This window comes from Camelus bactrianus, chromosome 16, assembly GCF_048773025.1.
Source record: "Camelus bactrianus isolate YW-2024 breed Bactrian camel chromosome 16, ASM4877302v1, whole genome shotgun sequence".
Classification (NCBI taxonomy): Eukaryota; Metazoa; Chordata; class Mammalia; order Artiodactyla; family Camelidae; genus Camelus; species Camelus bactrianus.
In genome coordinates this window covers 42,498,788-42,517,254 of record NC_133554.1, presented here as the reverse complement: position 1 = coordinate 42,517,254, position 18,467 = coordinate 42,498,788, and the positions used below count along the sequence as shown (strand labels likewise).

General features: G+C 48.9%; 2 protein-coding genes and 1 long non-coding RNA gene across 16 annotated transcripts; 2 read left to right on the top strand and 1 right to left on the bottom strand.

Annotated features, from left to right (window-relative positions):
* The first annotated feature begins 2,222 nt into the window (after positions 1-2,222).
* On the top strand, positions 2,223-6,143 carry HEXIM1 (HEXIM P-TEFb complex subunit 1). The gene has a single exon (XM_010959493.3). It carries the CDS (start codon positions 2,892-2,894, stop codon positions 4,314-4,316), a length of 1,425 nt encoding a protein of 474 aa, XP_010957795.2. The 5' UTR covers positions 2,223-2,891; the 3' UTR covers positions 4,317-6,143.
* A 5,608-nt stretch (positions 6,144-11,751) lies between these two features.
* Positions 11,752-16,470, top strand: HEXIM2 (HEXIM P-TEFb complex subunit 2). 14 transcript variants are annotated; one of them, XM_074343287.1, is made up of 3 exons: positions 11,752-11,875; positions 12,881-13,067; positions 15,443-16,470. In XM_074343287.1, exons 2-3 carry the CDS (start codon positions 13,029-13,031, stop codon positions 16,244-16,246), a joined length of 843 nt encoding a protein of 280 aa, XP_074199388.1. In that variant the 5' UTR covers positions 11,752-11,875; positions 12,881-13,028; the 3' UTR covers positions 16,247-16,470. The 14 variants fall into 14 exon arrangements, with proteins under 14 accessions (XP_074199388.1, XP_074199390.1, XP_045375923.2 ...); XM_074343289.1 differs by having other exon boundaries at positions 11,852-11,875; positions 12,881-12,990; XM_045519967.2 differs by lacking the exon at positions 11,752-11,875 and adding an exon at positions 11,897-12,079.
* LOC141573637 (uncharacterized) lies at positions 12,276-17,891 on the bottom strand. The gene is made up of 3 exons (XR_012499584.1): positions 17,405-17,891; positions 13,974-14,058; positions 12,276-12,406 (listed from the first exon to the last, which is right to left on the bottom strand). It is a non-coding gene; the product is annotated as an uncharacterized LOC141573637 (long non-coding RNA).
* Positions 17,892-18,467: the final 576 nt, after the last annotated feature.

Here is an 18,467-nt window from a genome sequence, read left to right as displayed (position 1 = left end):
GGATGTACCCCAGGGGCTCTCTTGATTGCCTCTCCTCTTGGGCAAGCCTATCACCACTTCCCTGCAAACCACTCCTGAGTCCCCACACAAGACCTTTCTTAGGATACGATGCTTGCTCTTCATTGAATGCCGTACTTCATGCCACTCTGCCTGATGTTTCATCTTTCAGAAACAGCCAAGAAGCCACATCCCCCATGAAACATGTCCACAATTCTCAACTTCTGAGCAGCTTGGCTCCTACCAGGATTTTCTTTAGTGGCCATTTTGGCTCACTGTGGTTTGATGGATTCTCCACACAGTCCCTGAGCAGCAAGGATGGCATTTTATTCATCACAGTGCCCTCCTATCGAATGTTTGCTGAATGAATAAATAAGGGCCTGAAGTTGGCTGAAGCTGTTAAGGAAGAAAAGGAACTAAATCCAGAGTTCTTATGAAAAAAAGGGAATTGTCTGCTAGAAAGAAAAATGGAACAGGTCACAAAAGCCTTTGCTGTAGCCAGAATTGCCACTTAGTTGTCATGTGACCTTGGACAAGTCACTTAATTTCTGACCCTTAAAGATTTCTTATCTCTAAAATGGAGACAATAATCCCTATCCTGCCTAACTCTCTGGGCTGTGGTGGGGCAAATGGTTCTGTGTGTAAAAGAACGTTGTACGGTGGAAAGCGGTTGGAACGGAATACATTGCTACTGCGGATGGAATAGTAAGAATGGGCCACTGGGTGTGTGGCAAATGGGAGAAACAGATTACTGGATTTTAGGCCTAAGTGATTTGGACGGAGGGTTTAGGCTACTCCTGAGCCTTGTCCTTTGGGTGGGAGCTTGGAAAACGCAGAATTTTCACACGGAGAATATGTGTGTGGGTCTCCCCCACCCCCAGGAATCTACGCCACAGTTCTGGACCAGAATCTCCCTGCCCCCATTTCTGGGCAAGTCTTCCTCCTTGGGGAATCGACTGGCTCTGCTTCCCTATGGTGTTGCCCAGAGCCCGCTGATGAGGACTCTATGGATGATTCCCCCTTCCCTCTCCACTAGTCAGGGCTGATTATTTTAACTCATTATTAATTCCGAACCCCTCCCACAACAAAGAGGCTCATCAGCTGACCCGGACTCCCCGTCTGGGCTCAGGAAATTCTCCTGGTCGGTTCCCAAGCGGAGACCGAGTCGGCCCCAAGGAGCCATTTTCTTCGCTAGACGCTGAGGCCCGGGGAGGAGGAAGAGGGGCGAAGTCTTCCTCCGCCCGGGATCTCCTGGGAAGACGGCCCGCACACCCGGTGCTTCCCCGGCCCAGGCGAGAGGCTGTCACGGCCCACCATTTTGCACTGGCTCCTGGGGCGGCGGCAGCCCTTAAAGACGAAGCTGGGGCTGGGACTCGACCACTTTCGCCCAAGGGTCCCGAGGCCAGTCCGAAAGTGGACGTCACCCGGGATTCGAACCTGCCTTCTCATCTTCGGAGGCCTAGTCCGAGGTTGCTGCTCTAACGCAGTCACACTGCCCCTTTAAGGCGGCACTTTTTATTCTTCATTTGTTTACTTCTTCATGCGCTTTTTCCAAAATGTGTTCACAATATCCTTCCGCAAGTGCCAATCCTAGTCACTAGCCACAAACCTTGAAGCCATTCCTGTAATTTTAAGAATAAAGAATTATTAGCTGTGGGCCATCGTCTCTCTTTATAGGATTTAATCCTTTTTTACACTTTAGGGACTACTTTTTTAGGAGTAAACCATTTTGGCTTTAGTTAACAAATGTTTATGACCTTCAAAACCTTTCCCCTGAAGACAGGATATGATAATAGCCTTTAACACGCACCTTTTCATAAAAATATTCTGTATAGGCCCTCACAGGCCATCGAATCTTCTCCTATTCCTGAAGCAGAATGGTATGGTCCAGAACCCGCCCCATCTTCTCTGCGATTGGTCTTCCTTCCTCGGCGAGACGTGTGCCTCTTGACCAATGGCCGCTCACGTTTCTGAAGCGAGGGATCAGCGATGGAAGGAGGCCACCTGGAAGACGCCCCCTACACGTTCTGGGATTGGCTACGTCGCACGGCGCGGGAGGACGGCGGGCCTGAAAGAGGGGAACTACGACTCCCAGCTTCCTGCGATGGGGACTCCGTTACGCATGCGCACGGGCGGGGCGGACCGGCTTCTATATAAAAGGGGCGCAGAGGGCTGGGAGGCAGCAGTTGGAAGTTGGCAGGTGGAGAGGCAGGTTGGGAGGGGAAGTTGGGGGAGGAGGCGGAAGAAGAACTGTCGGAGGGGGAGGAGGGAGGGAGGAAAAAGGAGGAGGCAGAGGAGAACTGAGCTGAGCCGAGCATCGAGCCAAAGGGGAGATGAGTTTGTCTGTCCTCGGCTGAGGCTTCGGCTGGGCCTAGGGAACTGGGAGCTCGGGTTGGAGCGACACCCGTGGAAGTGGGAGGAGGTGGCTCTGGGACTTTAACCCCTTGTGGGCTCTGCGGCAGGGGATTTAACCCTTTGTGGATCCGGCCCCTCGGAGTCAGCGTCATCGGGTAGTTTTAACCCCTTCGGGGCTGGGTTTAACCCGTTGGATTTAACCTCATCTCCTTGCTCACGAACTCCTCCATCGCGGGGGCGCTCTGCGGGGAGGCTTGAGGCCCACCCCACCCCCTGCACATTACGTACTGTTTCTGCTGCTGCACCCCCTTGGACCCGCTCGCTGGCCGCACTCTGGGAGCTTAACCCTTTACTGACTTGAGCTCCCCCAGGTTGCAGTTGGAGTTTGCTGACAGAAGGACTGGCTAAAGGCATCACTACAGGAATTATAGACCGAAAAGGATTGTGTTGGACATTTTTTAAAAGGAAAGAAAAACCTTTTTTCCTTAAGGACTTACAGCGAAAATTCTTCAAACTTCGAGAAGAGGATTCTATTTGCCATGGCCGAGCCACTCTTGTCAGAGTATCAGCACCAGCCTCAAACTAGCAACTGTACAGGTGCTGTTGCTGTCCATGAAGAACAGAACGCCGATCACCCCCCAGGCGCGGAGGAGCGGGTGCCCGAGGAGGACAGTAGGTGGCAATCGCGAGCGTCCCCCCAATCGGGTGGCCGTCCAGGGCAGTGGGGGGAAGGGAGCCTGAAGCCCCAGCCGCCTCCCCTGCAGACCCAGGTCTGCACAGAATCCAGCTGCCTGAAAGCAAGTGAGAAGGGCCAGAATGGGGACGACTTGTCTGCTGGCGGAGTCCCCCAGCCAGCGGCGGGAGGGGAACAGAGGCCCCAGGCCGTGGAGCCACTCTTGTCAGAGTATCAGTACCAGCCTCAAACTAGCAACGGTACAGGTGCTGTTGCTGTCCATGAAGAGCAGAACCCCGATCGCCCCCCAGGCGCGGAGGAGCGGGTGCCTGATAAGGACAGTAGGTGGCAATCGCGAGCGTCCCCCCAATCGGTTGGCCGTCCGGGGCAGTGGGGGGAAGGGAGCCTGGAGTTCCAGCCACCTTCCCTGCAGACCCAGGTCTGCCCAGAATCCAGCTGCCCGGAAGCGGGTGAGAAGGGCCAGAATGGGGATGATTTGTCCGCTGGCGGAGCCCCCCCGCCGACGGCGGGAGGGGAACAGAGGTCCGAGGCCGAGCCGCTTGTCCAGCCTTGTCATGACTCCGAGACCAACAAGTTGGGGGCTTCTGCTGCAAGGGGCGAAGCGGCGTGGAGACAGCAGCAGAGACAGCTGGGCAAGAAAAAACATAGGAGGAGACGCACTTCCAAGAAGAAGAGACTTTGGAAACCTTACTACGAGCTGACCTGGGAGGAGAGAAGAAAGTTCGATGAGAGACAGAGCCTGCGAGCTTCGAGGATTCGAGCGGAGATGTTCGCCAAGGGCCAGCCGGTCGCGCCCTATAACACCACGCAGTTCCTCATGGATGATCACGACCAGGAGGAGCCAGATCTTAAAACCGGCCTCTATCCCAAACGGGCCGCTGCCAAATCCGACGACACCAGTGATGAAGACTTTATGGAAGAAGCAGGCGAGGAGGATGGGGGCAGCGACGGGATGGGAGGAGATGGCAGCGAGTTTCTGCAGCGGGACTTCTCGGAGACATACGAGCGGTACCACGCGGAGAGCCTGCAGAACATGAGCAAGCAGGAGCTCATCAAAGAGTACCTGGAGCTGGAGAAGTGCCTCTCTCGCATGGAGGACGAGAATAACCGGCTGCGGCTCGAAAGCAAACGGCTGGGCGGCGACGACGCGCGTGTGCGGGAGCTGGAGTTGGAGCTGGAGCGGCTGCGTGCCGAGAACCTCCAGCTGCTGACGGAGAACGAACTGCACCGGCAGCAGGAGCGAGCGCCGCTGTCCAAGTTTGGAGACTAGACAAACTTTTTGGGGGGAGGGGGCAAAGGGGACTTTTTACAGTGATGGAATGTAACATTATATACATGTGTATATAAGACAGTGGACCTTTTTATGACACATAATCAGAAATCTCCTCTGGCTTTGGTTGGTTTGATAAATTTAGCTATGATATGCTTTCTCCTGTTCTTTAATTATGTGAAACCGAAGGGTTGCTTTTCTTGTTTTCCTTTTTAGAAGTTTTCTTTTTTAACGTGTAAGTAATTTGACCAAGTTATAATGCATTTTTCTGTTAAAAATCCTCTCCTTAAATGGAGCTATAAGGTGGCCAAATCTTAGAACCATTAAATTCATTCTAGTTATAATAAATTTAATATTTGTAAATGTAACATAAGTTTCAGTGTGATTTCTAGAGCTAATTCGAAATAGTACTGATTTACGTGATTGCATTTTTCGGGGGGTAGAGAGAAATTATTTGTCAATTTTCAAAAAACCAATTCTTTAATGGGAGAATTTTCAATTTGCCGATTTTTCTCTTGAATGGGTTTTAGTATGCTGCAATATACAGTTCCGGCAAAATATAAAGGTTTAAGTATCTTCAACACTTAAGTGTGCTTGCCTAGTGCCTTGGTTTTCTTTCTTGATGCTGGAAAAATAAACCAGTGTTGAGTGTTTGGAGAGTAGAAAGTGACTACAATCAGCAGCTTAAAATTTAATTCTGCTTCCCAATAGCCACTCAAAAGTCTATTAACAAAAATATAAACCTAATTTGGCAGTTTATTAGGTTATACAACTGACAGCCAGCCTCATTTCATTCCTACAAGTTGGATTTTAGTAATTCTCTCTCTCCAGTGAAACTGGAAGGAGTTCTTGGATGCCTGGAAAAGGCTCTTGGTAAACCTCTTGCTTTCTTAGTGCAAGCGATGGTTGGATAAACATGGGACAGCTCTTTAATATATCTAGAGGTAGGGAATATTGGATTTATAGAGGAAACGGCCATTTGGGGCATTCCAAGGATTTAATCCTAATTGTCCAATACTTAGGTGCTCCCTATACCAAAAAAAGGAATAGAGCTCCCCACCTTTTCATGAGTCAGACTAAAATTAGAAATGCCCCCTCACTGCAAATCAAATGTAAAGCTTCTGGTTAAGGAGCTAAATTAAATCCTTAGGGGCCGAGTGGGAACCATGCACATTCCCTGTACAGTCCGATATACCAAGTCTCCTAACTGTGCTTAGTCCTTCAGTAGTTCTGCTCTTGAAAATACAGGAATACCTTGGGAATTTCTGCTCCCAAATCAAAATAGAAATTCTAAGATTATTTCCCTCCTGTCACCATGGTTAACCTAGCCCATCTTTACCTGCCCTGTGTCAGTGTTTCTCTGGGGCAATTGCATTTGTCAAATCACTAGCACAGGGGTTCCTTCACTTGGGGCCTTAGAAGCCACAGGGGGCTTTGGGGCCCATGAACCCCATGAAATTATATGTAGACTTGGATTATATACATTCTTCTGGGGAGAGGGTTCAAAAGAATCATGAGATTGTTAAACTTGAAGGTTAAGAACCCCTTCAGGGAAATGAAAAAAACCCTCCTATTGGGAAGGTTGCTTTGGCAGCTAAATTGAATAGTGGAGGTGGTGGGAACTTCCAGAATGAAATGCACCTTACAATGCATGAGAAGCATACACAAATCAATGAATCAAGGGAAATTATGGCAGTTAAGACTAACTCAGGGCCTTCAAAGCTGGAATGAGCTGCCCTATTCTGGCAGATGGTCCACTAGAGACAATGTATGATCAGCTTTTCCTTTGTCCTAAAAATTACATTAAAAGTCTATTTTGAAATAGTTTTCTTAGTGTTTTCAATTTCCCTTCTGCTATGATGTCATGCAGCAGTCTCAGAAACAGTGCTTGGAAAAGCAGCAACACTGCCCTCTGGCTTTACAGTACAGAGCAGAAGCCTCATTTTGACTGCATTATATAGGATGCAGCAGTGATAACCTCTCTTAAGATGGATTTAAGTATAATGATCTTGTTTCCCCTATTAGTCTTGGAAAGAATGTGTAAGACTTATAACTGTTTAAGTGCACCAGGAAAAAGCTTGTAAATTTTAGGAGACAAACTCAATCGTCTTTAAAAATACACAAATCTTTAAGGTTTTGGGGTTTTTGGCTTTTTTTTTTGACAGGGGGCGGGGAGGATTCAGTTTGTTTGTTTAATGGTACTGGGGATTGAAGCCAGTACCTCATGTATGCTAGGCATGCACTCTGCCATGAGCTATACCCTCCCCTCTCAAATACTTAGTTTTAAGTAACTCTTTCATAAATTACTTTGATTAACCTTGAGATATGCAACTTTCTGAATTTTGCTTTCAAAGTCACTGGCACTTCACTATATTTATTACATCTATTTGCATGAAATGTCAGTTTTCTATCAACACTTTCTACAGTGAAACACTTGACTCGCGTATTGTTCTCAGGGCAGAGAGAAAAGACTGAATTACCTATATTAACAGGGAGTTGTGATGACATGATCCTCAAGTCCACCCTAGCCTTTCACTAAAGTCTTCTCTGCCAAACACTTTAGATGAGCCACTCAAAAGACCCTGCTTACACATTGGCAATATCAGTTTGTTCCCTTTTTCATACTGGGGCCTAGTGTATCCAGGCAAGGCAAAGCACTTCCCAAACTTTGGAGACAGCTGGCTGGACAGCTTAATTCTCTGAGTAACAAAAACTTTTCTTGGGCTAGCCTACAACCTAAAGCTACCCTCAGGAGACAAGGCCCTTTAGATTTCAGTCTGGGGGAAGAAAGCCAGGGAGTTCCAGATTGGTTTAATTCTGAAAAATAAAAGTAGTATTTCCAAGGAAAAGAAACATAAAATTAGACCAGATGTCAAAAAAAATCAGGTTCCAAGTTATACCTTTGATGTATACTAGCAGTGGAACCCTGGACACCTCTCTTAAAACTCTGGATCTCATTCTTTGAAGCAAAACAGGGCCATGCCTACTTTACATAACTTCTGTTAAGGATTAAACGAGATAGCATGAAAACGGGTTATACAAAAGTAAGGTACCACTGGTATGATTACTGGTTCTTTTTAAGACTAGAACAGTTGATCAGTTATTTTAATTTTCACTTTGTCCAGAGTGAAATAAAAATCCTTTGCTTAGGGAAATGTAAATAAATATACTTCATCCCCATCACTTCAAAAGTGAGAGACACCAAAGAGGGAATTGACAAATAAAAAAACCAAAATCCACAACTGAATAGTCTACCTTCAGAAAATCAATGCTTAGTCAAACATTAGGTAATGAACCACAGGTGTCTGCTTTGGCCACTTACACCAACAGCTGGCAACAAATATCCACAACAGTGTGATGGAAAAGCTGGCTAGAGTTGAACAGTACTGTACTTGTACCTAAGTACACCTGAGTTTATGGCTTTTTAAAAATTATTTTTTACACTTGTCAAGTAAGATTATTGGAATAAAATTTCACTTTACTATTCCTTCTCATGTAAAGTATAAATGGTTGTTGCTAGAAACGAACAATTTTTAAAACAAAATGTCGAATTCAGGCCCTGAACACAGTGGGATCTGCTGACCAAAAGGTAACAGTCATAGTCTGTGAGACAAAATATACAGTCTAGGAGGCGAAAATTCAGTTTTTGGCCAATGTCTGCCAGCTGTCTTTGAATGCTGGAAAGCTTACAACGTCATTACATTTCTTGTTGAAAAAACAAAGGCTGGTTTTAGACAGATGAATAACTTAGCACTCACAAATCCTCCTAAATTTCCTCTTGGGTTTTACTTAGAGGCGGTTCAATTATGAGAAATGATATAATGTGAGTAACAGCAGGAATAATCCTACTAGTTTACTAATAAGCCTCTGCACACCAACAAAATTCTTCCAAATGGTTGAGCTGCTACTGGAAACTGTTGGTAAGTCTTCTGAAATAGCTAGTGTGATTCCTTCCCTCATTACAGAACCAAGAGCAGTTATATTTGGCTTAAAATTTTTCAAGAGCAAAGATTCAGAAGGGTATTGTGAACTCTCATTTGAAGTCATATTCTATTTGACACATCCAGTGACTCTGTGTGAAGTGTTAAAAAGCCTTGGGTCTGCAGTGAGCAAAAAGGATATTCCTGAAGGAAAATGTGGGAGCTTTATGGTGTTCCACACACAAGAATATGACAAAATGATGGCATCACTGCTTTTTGTATGTGTCTCAGTAGAACTTGTCCAGAGTGTCAGAGGAGATTAATTTGAAGTTCTGAAGTCAGCTTTAAACATGTACTGCATACCTGGATAACTCCAGGACAACCATCAGGCAAAGGCAGAAGACCAAACTAGGGGACGGAAGGGATAAAAGAGCAAACACTTGAACTTAAAAAGAGAAAAGACAGAGAAGAGGATGGTGAGAGCTAAACACAGAGAGAAAAAACTGATTAACTGTGGAAATCAAATAGGTCAGAAGCAAGCATCTTTATCCTAAAGAGGAGGACTGCTGCAAAGGATCACTCCTCTGTCAATGAATCCTGCTCACACACAGCCACTAGTCCCAGGAGTTAGCAATCAGGCAAACATAAAATCTCCAGGACTTGCAGTAACAACTGCTTGGTACCCCGAGAGACTGACCCGGGTTCAGCTTATTTAGAGGGCCCATGGCAACCAAGGCCACACTTTGGTAAGGCAGGCCTCCCAACTGCCCCAAATAACCTTTGAAGCAGAAGTTCTAAAGTTTCCAAATAACAAAGTTATAGCAAGTAAATGTTTACATAGCCACTGAAGAGTAGTTACTCCAGGTATTTATAAGAGAGGCTGCATTGATACCATTTTCAAATTAGGAAACTGAGGGTTTGTAGAATTTGTCATAAACCACAAAGCAACTCATCTGAAAGGGGAGAGCTGAGGAGGAAGTTGAAGGTCTGGTTGAACATTAGACGAACAATAGACTCAGCAACAAAATGACCAGTCTGGCCTCATCTTCAGGATTTGGCCTCTAGCCAAGCCAACTAAGACTATGGTAGCACACACAGAAATAGAACTTGAAGTTCATAACTTCCAGTCCTGTGTTCTGCTCAGTAGCAACGGACCATTAATAAACTGGTTTCATTCCCAGCCTCTTTCTTATCAAGGAATGGAAAAGCTTGTGGGTCAACCTTAAAGAAGATAAACTTTCATCTTTATAAATGAGTAGCAAATTTCTGCACCTGGTATTCTCCACTTAGTAGCATCCAAACGTTTAACAAGATTACTTCACAATGGAGGAAGAATCATTAAGAGTGTGAGATCCTCCACTATTAAATTCTTGACAGAAGAACCACAAAGAAATTCTTTAAAGCCCCTTTTGGCTGCTATGACTATTTAGCTTTTCCTAACTCCATCTTCTCTTGATCTGAAGAACAGTGTGAACATGACATAAGCGAAAAGTTAACCTACAGTATGAATCAAGTGTACGGAAGCTTCATTTAGGATAAGTGGTTCAAATTTAACTTTATTGGGGGGGGGGTAGGTTTATTTATTTTTTAATGGAGGTAGTAGGGATTGAACCCAGGGCCTCATGCATGTTAGGCATGCACTCTACTACCACTGAGCTATACCCTCCCACAAATGGTTCAAATTTTAGATTAAGAACCTGACTTGATGACTGTATTTTTGCAATCCAGTTCTAATACATCTGTCAGGGGTGGGAGTGGGGCAAGGAAATAGTTACAGCTATGGAACTGTCATTCTTACAACCTTAAAAAAAACTACTTTATTAATAAGAGAAACAGGGCTTCAGTTCTAAAGAAACTTTGCTATTTAAGCCAAATGGTTAGGAATGATTTGACCATATGTAATTGGCAATGAGACTCATTACAACATACCCTCAAAGATAAAGTTCACTGCCCACTCACTCTCCTACTTGAGTTTACCTAGGCATAATTTTAACTGGCCTTTTTAAACAATATTAAGCTATCCCAGAAACGTGAGTCTCTCTGAATTTAGATTTAGAGCAGTAGGAAACAAGATGGTTTAATCTGCAATTCAGGAAAAGAATTTCATATCAAATTTCAATCCTTTAGAAGCTGCTGCAGCTGTAATACAGGGTTGAGTATTTATTTTTTCAAATCAGGTCTCTCCTACTGCCCAAACGGTACAGATATGAAGTAGCTCAACTGTAACTTCTATTCTGGTAGCCATCTGGGATCTACATAAGTAACTTTTTTTGGAATTTCAAAATAGAGGTTCCCTAGTAACAATGCCTAGTGGCAAAATATTCCCCCATTTTGTTTCGTTTGTGGGAGAAAACTTCTTTAAACTGGAAAGAATTTGTAGTCTTATAAAGATTACATTGGAATTAGTTCGTTTTTTCCTCTAGGAGGGCAGCCATTTCTCCCAAAGTTTGGTAAAAGTTATGGCTCAGATTTCAAAATGCAAACAGATGTTCCTGAAGCATCCGAAATGGGCCACTCCACTTTTATTCCCAGAACCGTGGCGACTCCGTTATTTTGTGTTCCAATTCTGCAGAGAGCAAAAACCCACTCCTCTTTGGTGTAAACTTTCAAGAGAAGTGGAACAGCACACTTTTGAAGTTTCCCTCAGTGGATGGCGACATGCGAGGTCAGGTCGTTCCCGAGAATCGGGGCTGGATAGGGGAAATCTCGAGGACAAGAGCGCTCAGAGATTTCCTCGCGCCCCGATCTGGCTGGTCCCAGGGGGATTAGTGGTTGCTACAGTAGGAAGAAGGCTGTTCCTTTCCGCAGCCGTGGCCACGGGATGGCCTTGGTGTATAAGTGGGGAGATGGTGGGTGCACCTGGCTCTCTGCCCTCGGAGCCTCCAGCGGACTGCCACGCCAGAGGGACGCGCGGCCGGAGCTGAGACCTCCACCCGCCCCCGCGGAGCCAAGCTTTGGAATCTAGCGTCGCCCCACCTCGCCGGTTGAAGCGGGCGTCCCGACACGCCGGGCCTCGCCGCCATACCCAGGCCGCATGGGGGTGGGGAAAGAACTTGGCGGAGCTCCGCCTCATGATTTGTGCTCCCGTGGAAAAAAGCAGAGGGGAGTCGTTTCACCCGGTCTCTCCCCAACTGGGGTCTCGGGAAACACGCGGTAATTACCCAAGAACCCCGCCCACCGTGAGAGGCGAGGCTGCGGGGCTGCCGGGACGGTTTGAGGACCAGGCCCGGCCAGGGAGACTCCAACCTTCACCCGCCCCTGGTCCCCGGTCCCACTCCCGGCCGTCCCCGGCGTCGCCACTTCAGGCAGCCCACTCGGCCCGGCCTCTCCCCGCGCCCGGACCACCCCCCATGGGGTGCTCTCACTGCGCAGCGAGTCCCTCCGCTGCCTCCTCCCAGCCCAAAATGGCGGCGGCGGCCACCGTTCCTTCTCGTCGCCTTCCTCTAGGGCGGAGGATCCCTCCGCTCCCAAGCCCCTCCCACCTCGGCCGGATCTATTTCCTGCCCAGTAAAGATTAACGCCATCAATGAACACTTTAATTGAGATCGGAAAGGCGGTTCCGGTTGTGCTTCCGCACAGCTAATTGTTGACAAAAATGAGGATATTGGCAGGCGAGTGGACCAATCAAAGAAGATATCGGTGAGCGCGGGACGCTACTCGCGCAAGGGTAGATGGTTTTTGGAGTTTTCTGTATGTGTGTTGAAGTGACAGGTTCTTGATCCGCCTTCCTCAGCTAGAAGAACTACAATCCCCAGCAGGCACCGCGCTGCCAGGCCGGGCCCCCCTTCCCCCAACTTTAGTGCCTGGGCTGCTTGACCAGAGCTGCAGCAACTGTTGCAAGAGGTAGGGCTGAGGCGGTGGGAATTGCACAGACAGGCGGTCGCACAGAAAGACACACAGATATAGTCGTGTGCATAGCCCTTGACAGCAAATAGGTCAGTTCTGCCTTCGCAAAATCTCCTTCCCAGATCATTTCCCGTCTTCCAAGGAATCCATCCTGAAGTCAGACCAGCTGCCTGTAGTGCGAAGACTTCTCTTTCTCCTTTCCTCTGTTTCCCATCCTGAGGAAGGAGGAAGGCAGGCCAGTCCCTGTAGATAAAAAGGCCTCAGCCCCAGGATCAGCCCAGGCCCCAGTCGTGTTTCTTGAGGCATTGAATTCCGGAACCCTTCCTGGGGAGGAGGGGGGGGGGGCTGCAGTCAAGATTGGGGCCTCTGGAGGCAGTGGGGAAAGGTCTTCTCCTAAGGCTTGTTGGAGCCACTGACCCACTACACTCCCAGCCTCTCCAGGTAATTATTGTACATTTGCCTCCCCAGTCAGTCTATTTTCACCCCCTTTCATTATTGAGGGAACAAAGATTAGGCCTAGCTTTCTAGCTGGCAGCCTGGGCCTCAGTGACTTTCAGGAGAAGAGTATAGGATGTAAGTTCTGGCCTGAGGAACAGAACTGGAAAGATAACCCCTTAATCCTTATTTGGCCCCTTGTTGGCTGGAGGTTTTGACACCAGGGTGGAGGCTCCCTTCAGGCCCATCCTTTGAACTGAGGATGTGCAGGTCTGGTGCTACAAAATGGCTGCCGCTGCCTTGGTAGCCAGAGTCTTCCTGAAACTTCTCCTTCAAAACTTAGGTTTCTGTTATTTAAAGCAGGTGTCACTAGTTAAAGGCATCTGCTGAAAGATTTGGAACAGAAGAAGGTGACTACTCCAAACCAGACCAACAGTAATACAGAGTCACCAGCAGCCCTGGAGGAGGCCAAGGTAAGCCCCACCCTCCCAACCACGCGAGTACCCTGAACATGGATCCTGCCAAATGGGACCCCGGCTTCTTGTCTCAGGTGTGTTGGCGGATTTGGAAAACCAATATTTTTAAATAAGTCCCTACTGTGTGCTGAGCAATATGCTAAATCTGTGCTATTTTATGAAATCCTAGTAGCCCTTCAAGGTAGGAGTTACTATTTCCATTTCAAAGAAGCTAAGGTTTTTTTGTTCTGTTCTGTTTTGTTTTTTAATGGAGATGCTGGGGATTTGTTTTGTTTTTTAATGGAGGTACCTCATGCATGCTAAGCAGGCGCTCTACCACTGAGCTATATCCATCCAAAAGCTAAGGTTTTGAGAGCTGAAATACCTTTTCTAGAATCATGCAGCCAGCAAGCAGAAGACCCAGGGTCTAAACTTAGAGCCTTAAATGACAGAACCCTGCCTTGCATTTTGCCTAGGCTGAGAACCAAGTCTGAAGCAGGGAGAAGAGTTTGAGTCATTGGTTCACAATTTAGGGTGAGGGTTAGCGGGGAGAAAATCACCCAGGAGAAGAGGGAGAGACAGATTATATCAGCCCCTCAGAGAACATCACCTTCAGATCTGGCTACAGGAGCCCAATCCCTCCCAGCCCATAGGCTCTCACTGTCCGTACTTCGCCCATTCTTCTCCCCTAGTCCAGACTCCCTATAGGTAACAAGGAAACTCTGCTCCTCTAACCCACCTTACCTAGCTACTTCCAGTGTTTTCTGGATTCATTTAATTTGGAATTCATGGTATGTCAGAGCCAGAAGTTTCAGAAAGGGCAAATGCTTACCTGCAATAGTGGTAATAGTGGCAGAGAGACAAACCTTTAGGAGGGAGGCAGCATGTGTGGGGCTGAAGGGTAGGGCTGGATTGGGTTGGGGGAAGGATCATGGGGGAGATTTGCTGAGGACTGGGAACAGGTAAATGATTGTGTACATACGAGCCCCTAGCAGCCTTACCTCTTCCTAAGTGGGACAGAAGCTCTCCTCAGTTGACCCAGACACTGGGGGAGACAAGGCCTGTAACTCTTGATTGATGATTTCCCTGCAGGTGAAATAACAATACAACACAACAGACAACACACACACGCCAACATACCCAATCCCAAATTATGAGACCTCCAGGGTCTCCAAAACACATAGAACACACCTCTAGCTCTTACAGGGCTGCATACATCCACCAGTACACACCCTACACTTTTGTGGATCCACACTTGGATGTTTCTGAATGGTGCTGTACATTATACAACAGTGGGTCAATGGTAGTGGTTATTATTAGAATTTCCCAAACCACAAACTTCGAGCAATTCATTCCCCTCCCCCACACTCAGCACTCCTACCCTCAGCAGGACAGAGATAAACAGATGCCCTGAACACACACTCTCTTGACAGAATCCTTTCCACCTCTTAGATAACTTCTAGAATTCTCTGGGCTGGAGATTGGCCCTTCCTCTCCCAGGCTCTTTCCTGCCCCTTATGTGGAAGAGTGATACCAACTTCTGCCTAGAATACACTCCATCTTTGCCCTAGAATGAAAGAAAAGAGAGTCTCGTGTTCCAATATTTTTTGGATCCCCTCTCTTTTGGGCTTTATGTCATTTAACATGTATTTATTGAACACTTACCTTGCAAAGTGACACAGTGGTTAATTGACAGGACATATTATAGGAGGAAGACAGATGGTAAATGGTAATGTACTATATGCTAAGTGGGACATTAACTGTCACACACACGACAGGGAGTCACTGGGAAGGGGAGTAGGGGGCTGCTTTAGATAGGGTGGTCAGGGAGGGCCTCTCTGAAGAGGTGACATTGGAACTAAGCTCTAAAGGATGAAAAAGAATCAGCTATGCAAATAGCTGGAAGCAGGATTGGCTATATTATTTGTGGGGCTGAGTGCAAAGCTCTTTATTCAAATATTACTAAGAAGTTCAAGACAATGACAGCAGAACATTAAGCAAAGCATGGGGCCTTTCTGAACCATGGGGTTCTGTGGGACTGTACAGGTCACTTGCCAGGAAGCAGCTCTGTCTAAAAGACAAGCTTTCTAGGAAGAGGGAAGAATGAGTACCGTTTGGGCTTCTGCTCAAGCAAATACATCAGGAACCACTTTCCATCTCATTTCAAAGAGTATTTATTGAATGCCTGCTCTGTGCCAGGTACTGTCCTAGGCATTGAAATTACAAAGTGAAATACACAGGCAAAATTCCTGCTCTCACTGTGAATTTGCTTGCGGAAGGTTGGGGGACAGACAGTATATTGTCTAACCCAAGCCTATAAGCAAACAAATGGTTGCAGAAGCTGCAAGGCTAGAGAGGGACCAAGTGAGCTGGGTGTGGGATAGTCAGCTTCAGGCTGGTGGACAGGGGAGAATTCCACCACCAGGGACAGGCTGGCTTTGATCTCTCCTCCCTTGTCCTCCCTCTTTAGACCTCTAGTGCTCCTGGGAGCCCCAAAACATCCCCTGAGCCTCATGACTCTGGAGGTTCTTTGCCCCTGACACCCCAGATGGAGAGCCACTCAGAGGAGGAAGATCCTCCTGGGGCCAGTAGTGGCCTGGCCTGGAGCGGTCGGGGCCCCCGGACCCAGAGCCCAGGGCGCTGCTCAGTGGAGGCTGTACTGGCCCGAAAGAAGCACCGCCGGCGATCGTCAAAGCTTTCAAAGCGCAAGCGGCCCTGGCGGCCCTATCTGGAGCTGAGCTGGGCCGAGAAGCAGCAGCGGGATGAGAGGCAGAGCCAGAGGGCCTCCCGGGTCCGAGAGGAGATGTTCGCCAAAGGCCAGCCCGTGGCACCCTACAACACCACCCAGTTCCTGATGAATGACCGAGACCCCGAGGAGCCCAACCTGGATGTGCCCCAAGGGGCCTCCCACCCAGGCTCCAGTGGGGAAAGTGAGGCAGGGGATGGCGATGGGCAGGGCCGAGCACACGGGGAGTTCCAGCAGAGGGATTTCTCGGAGGCCTACGAGCGCTATCACACCGAGAGCCTGCAGGCCCGCAGCAAGCAGGAGCTGGTGCGGGACTATCTTGATCTGGAGAGGCGGCTGTCACAGGCCGAAGAGGAGACAAAGAGGCTGCAGCAGCTGCAGGGGTGCACCAGCGGGCAGCCCTGTCGCCAGGTGGAGGAGCTGGCTGCCGAGGTCGAGAGGCTCCGGACGGAGAACCAGCGGCTTCGGCAGGAAAATGAGATGTGGAACCAAGAGGGCGGCTGCCGCAGTGGGGAGCCAGGCACCTAGAGGTGCCCCGCCCCCGGCCCGGCCAGGGTGAACCAAAGAGAAGGTTCGTACACACTCAGGCCAGCTGCGTCTCAGGGAGGCAGGTCTCAGCACTCCTGCACCCCCCACCCCACCCCGAGAACAACTAAAATAGGTTCAGGCTTCCACCTTGTCACTTCCACAATTTGTTCTCTGATGTCATCTTATTTTTCACAAAGAAATTAAATGATTTTGGTGAGATGAAATGGGAGCGGCTAGCATTGATTTCACTAGGGCTGCTCTGAAAATCAAAGCCATTCATCCCAGTCCCCCCTTGCCTTAAGCCTGGGAGGACAACAGACCACTAGATTGGAGGCCTCTCAGGGTTTCCATGATGCCTGAAATCTGCTCTGTGTATCTGGGAGGAATCAGACTGCTCTGAAGGTTATAGAAAGGGGGAGGCAGAGGCTGAAGGAGGCTCAGTCAGGAGCCTCCAGATTCTGCTGGAACCTGATTTAAGATGCCAGATTGCCCTGAGGAGCTGAGAGTTTCCCCTGGAAGAGGAAGTGCTGGGCTCAAGTCCAGGGGTTCCTCCAGGGTTTGTTCCCAAGCTCCCTGTAATTTCCCTGTCCTCCCACAGGTTAGAGGGCTGAGCTCAACATGGTCTGGGTACCTTGTTTCTCCTTGTCCTTGTCCAGTCCCCCACCTCCCACATCTCTCAGCCAGGGGTTGGGCAGGAGGTTAGTTGTCATGTTTGCCCCTGACTTCCTGGACGGGCAGAGGGAAGTTTTCTTCTGATGGTAAATAAGCCCAAGGTGGGGATGGGGGTGGGGGCAGGGAGGACAGTGACTGGATCCTTAGCAATGGGGATGTGGGCAGGGAGGACAGCGACTGGATCCTTAGCAGAGCTGGTGGCCTGGCTTTCCCATGCCTGCCATGCATCCTGGCATCCTGCTCCTCTTAGCCTAATCACCTGTATGGTTAATTCCTCTGAGATGAGCCCCTCACCTGTCTGTCTAATAGAGAGCTGAGTCAGCCCGGATATGCAGATACCACCAACACACCAGCAGTACTGGGCTCTGAAGCAAGCTCACACACCCCCTCACACTCAGACCCACCCTTCCCCAGACACCTTGTCTCTCGTCCTTGTGGCTGCAGAGTGTCAGGCTGTGGTGGTGGAGGGGAAGTTAGTCAACTCACCAATGAGCCTGTGTTGGCTCTGCCACCGTGCATGGGGCGGGGCGGAGGCCTGGCAGCCCAGCTTAACCTCCATTCCAGGAAAGATCATCTTGACAGGCCACACTGGGCAAGAGAAGGGCTCAGGCCTGGGAGCTGCTAGGATGGAAATGTTGACAAACCTTGTGTGCTGCCAGGGCAACTTTCATTTCTGCCCTGCCACACCCAGGCCTCGCCAGCGTCTTCTACAACGAAGCAAGGCGAGAACAGATTTTCAGAAGGAATGGGTTTTAAGAGAGCAAAATCTCCCATCTTTGGGGTCTGCCCTTCAGAACCCTGGCCGAGGGTTTTAGCCCCCTTCCCTTTGATTCCTGACAGCTCTGTCAAGAAGGGCCAGAGGAATGATTGTCCCCACTTTGCAGAGGAAAAACCCAACACTCATAGAGGAAGCAGCTTTCCAGATTCCAGGAAAGCTGGCCCGAGGCCTGCCTTCCCCTGTGGGGTGCTAGCCAAGGACCCAGAGGCCCCTGGGCAGGGTGCAGGCAGCCTCCGAGCTTCTGCATTCCTCAGCATGGAGCCCAGAGGGAGAGGGAAGGGCCAGGGCCAGGACAAGGTTGTTTACCCGAAGGCGTGTGTTTGTGTGTGTGTGTGTGTGTGTGTGTGTGTGTAAAAGTAACTTGGAGGGGAGATGAGATTCCAGAAGGCTGCTGGAGTGTGAGGGGAGGGGTGTGGGTGCAGTGTGGAAGGATAGAGTGTCGGGGGGGGTGTGTGTCCAGGAGGTGGCTTAGGCCAGGGTGTCCCTGAGCAGGCAGGAGCTGCACCGGGAGGGGGTAGAGGGGACAGGTGAGGAGTTCATCTCTTCTTGGTCCAGAAGCTTCTGAGCCTGGAGACAGGAAAGCTGCCAGCTGGCCCTCCCCACCCCCAACACACACACGCACACAGTGGCTGAAGGACTCTTGGTCAAGGCCACACTGAAGTGGGTCAATTTTCCCAAGGCTGGTGGGGCCCACAATGGGGCAAGAAGAAAACAGGGGAAGGATGTGAGCTGGGAGAGTGTCCGGAGGGGCTGAGAGGGATCAGTGAAGAA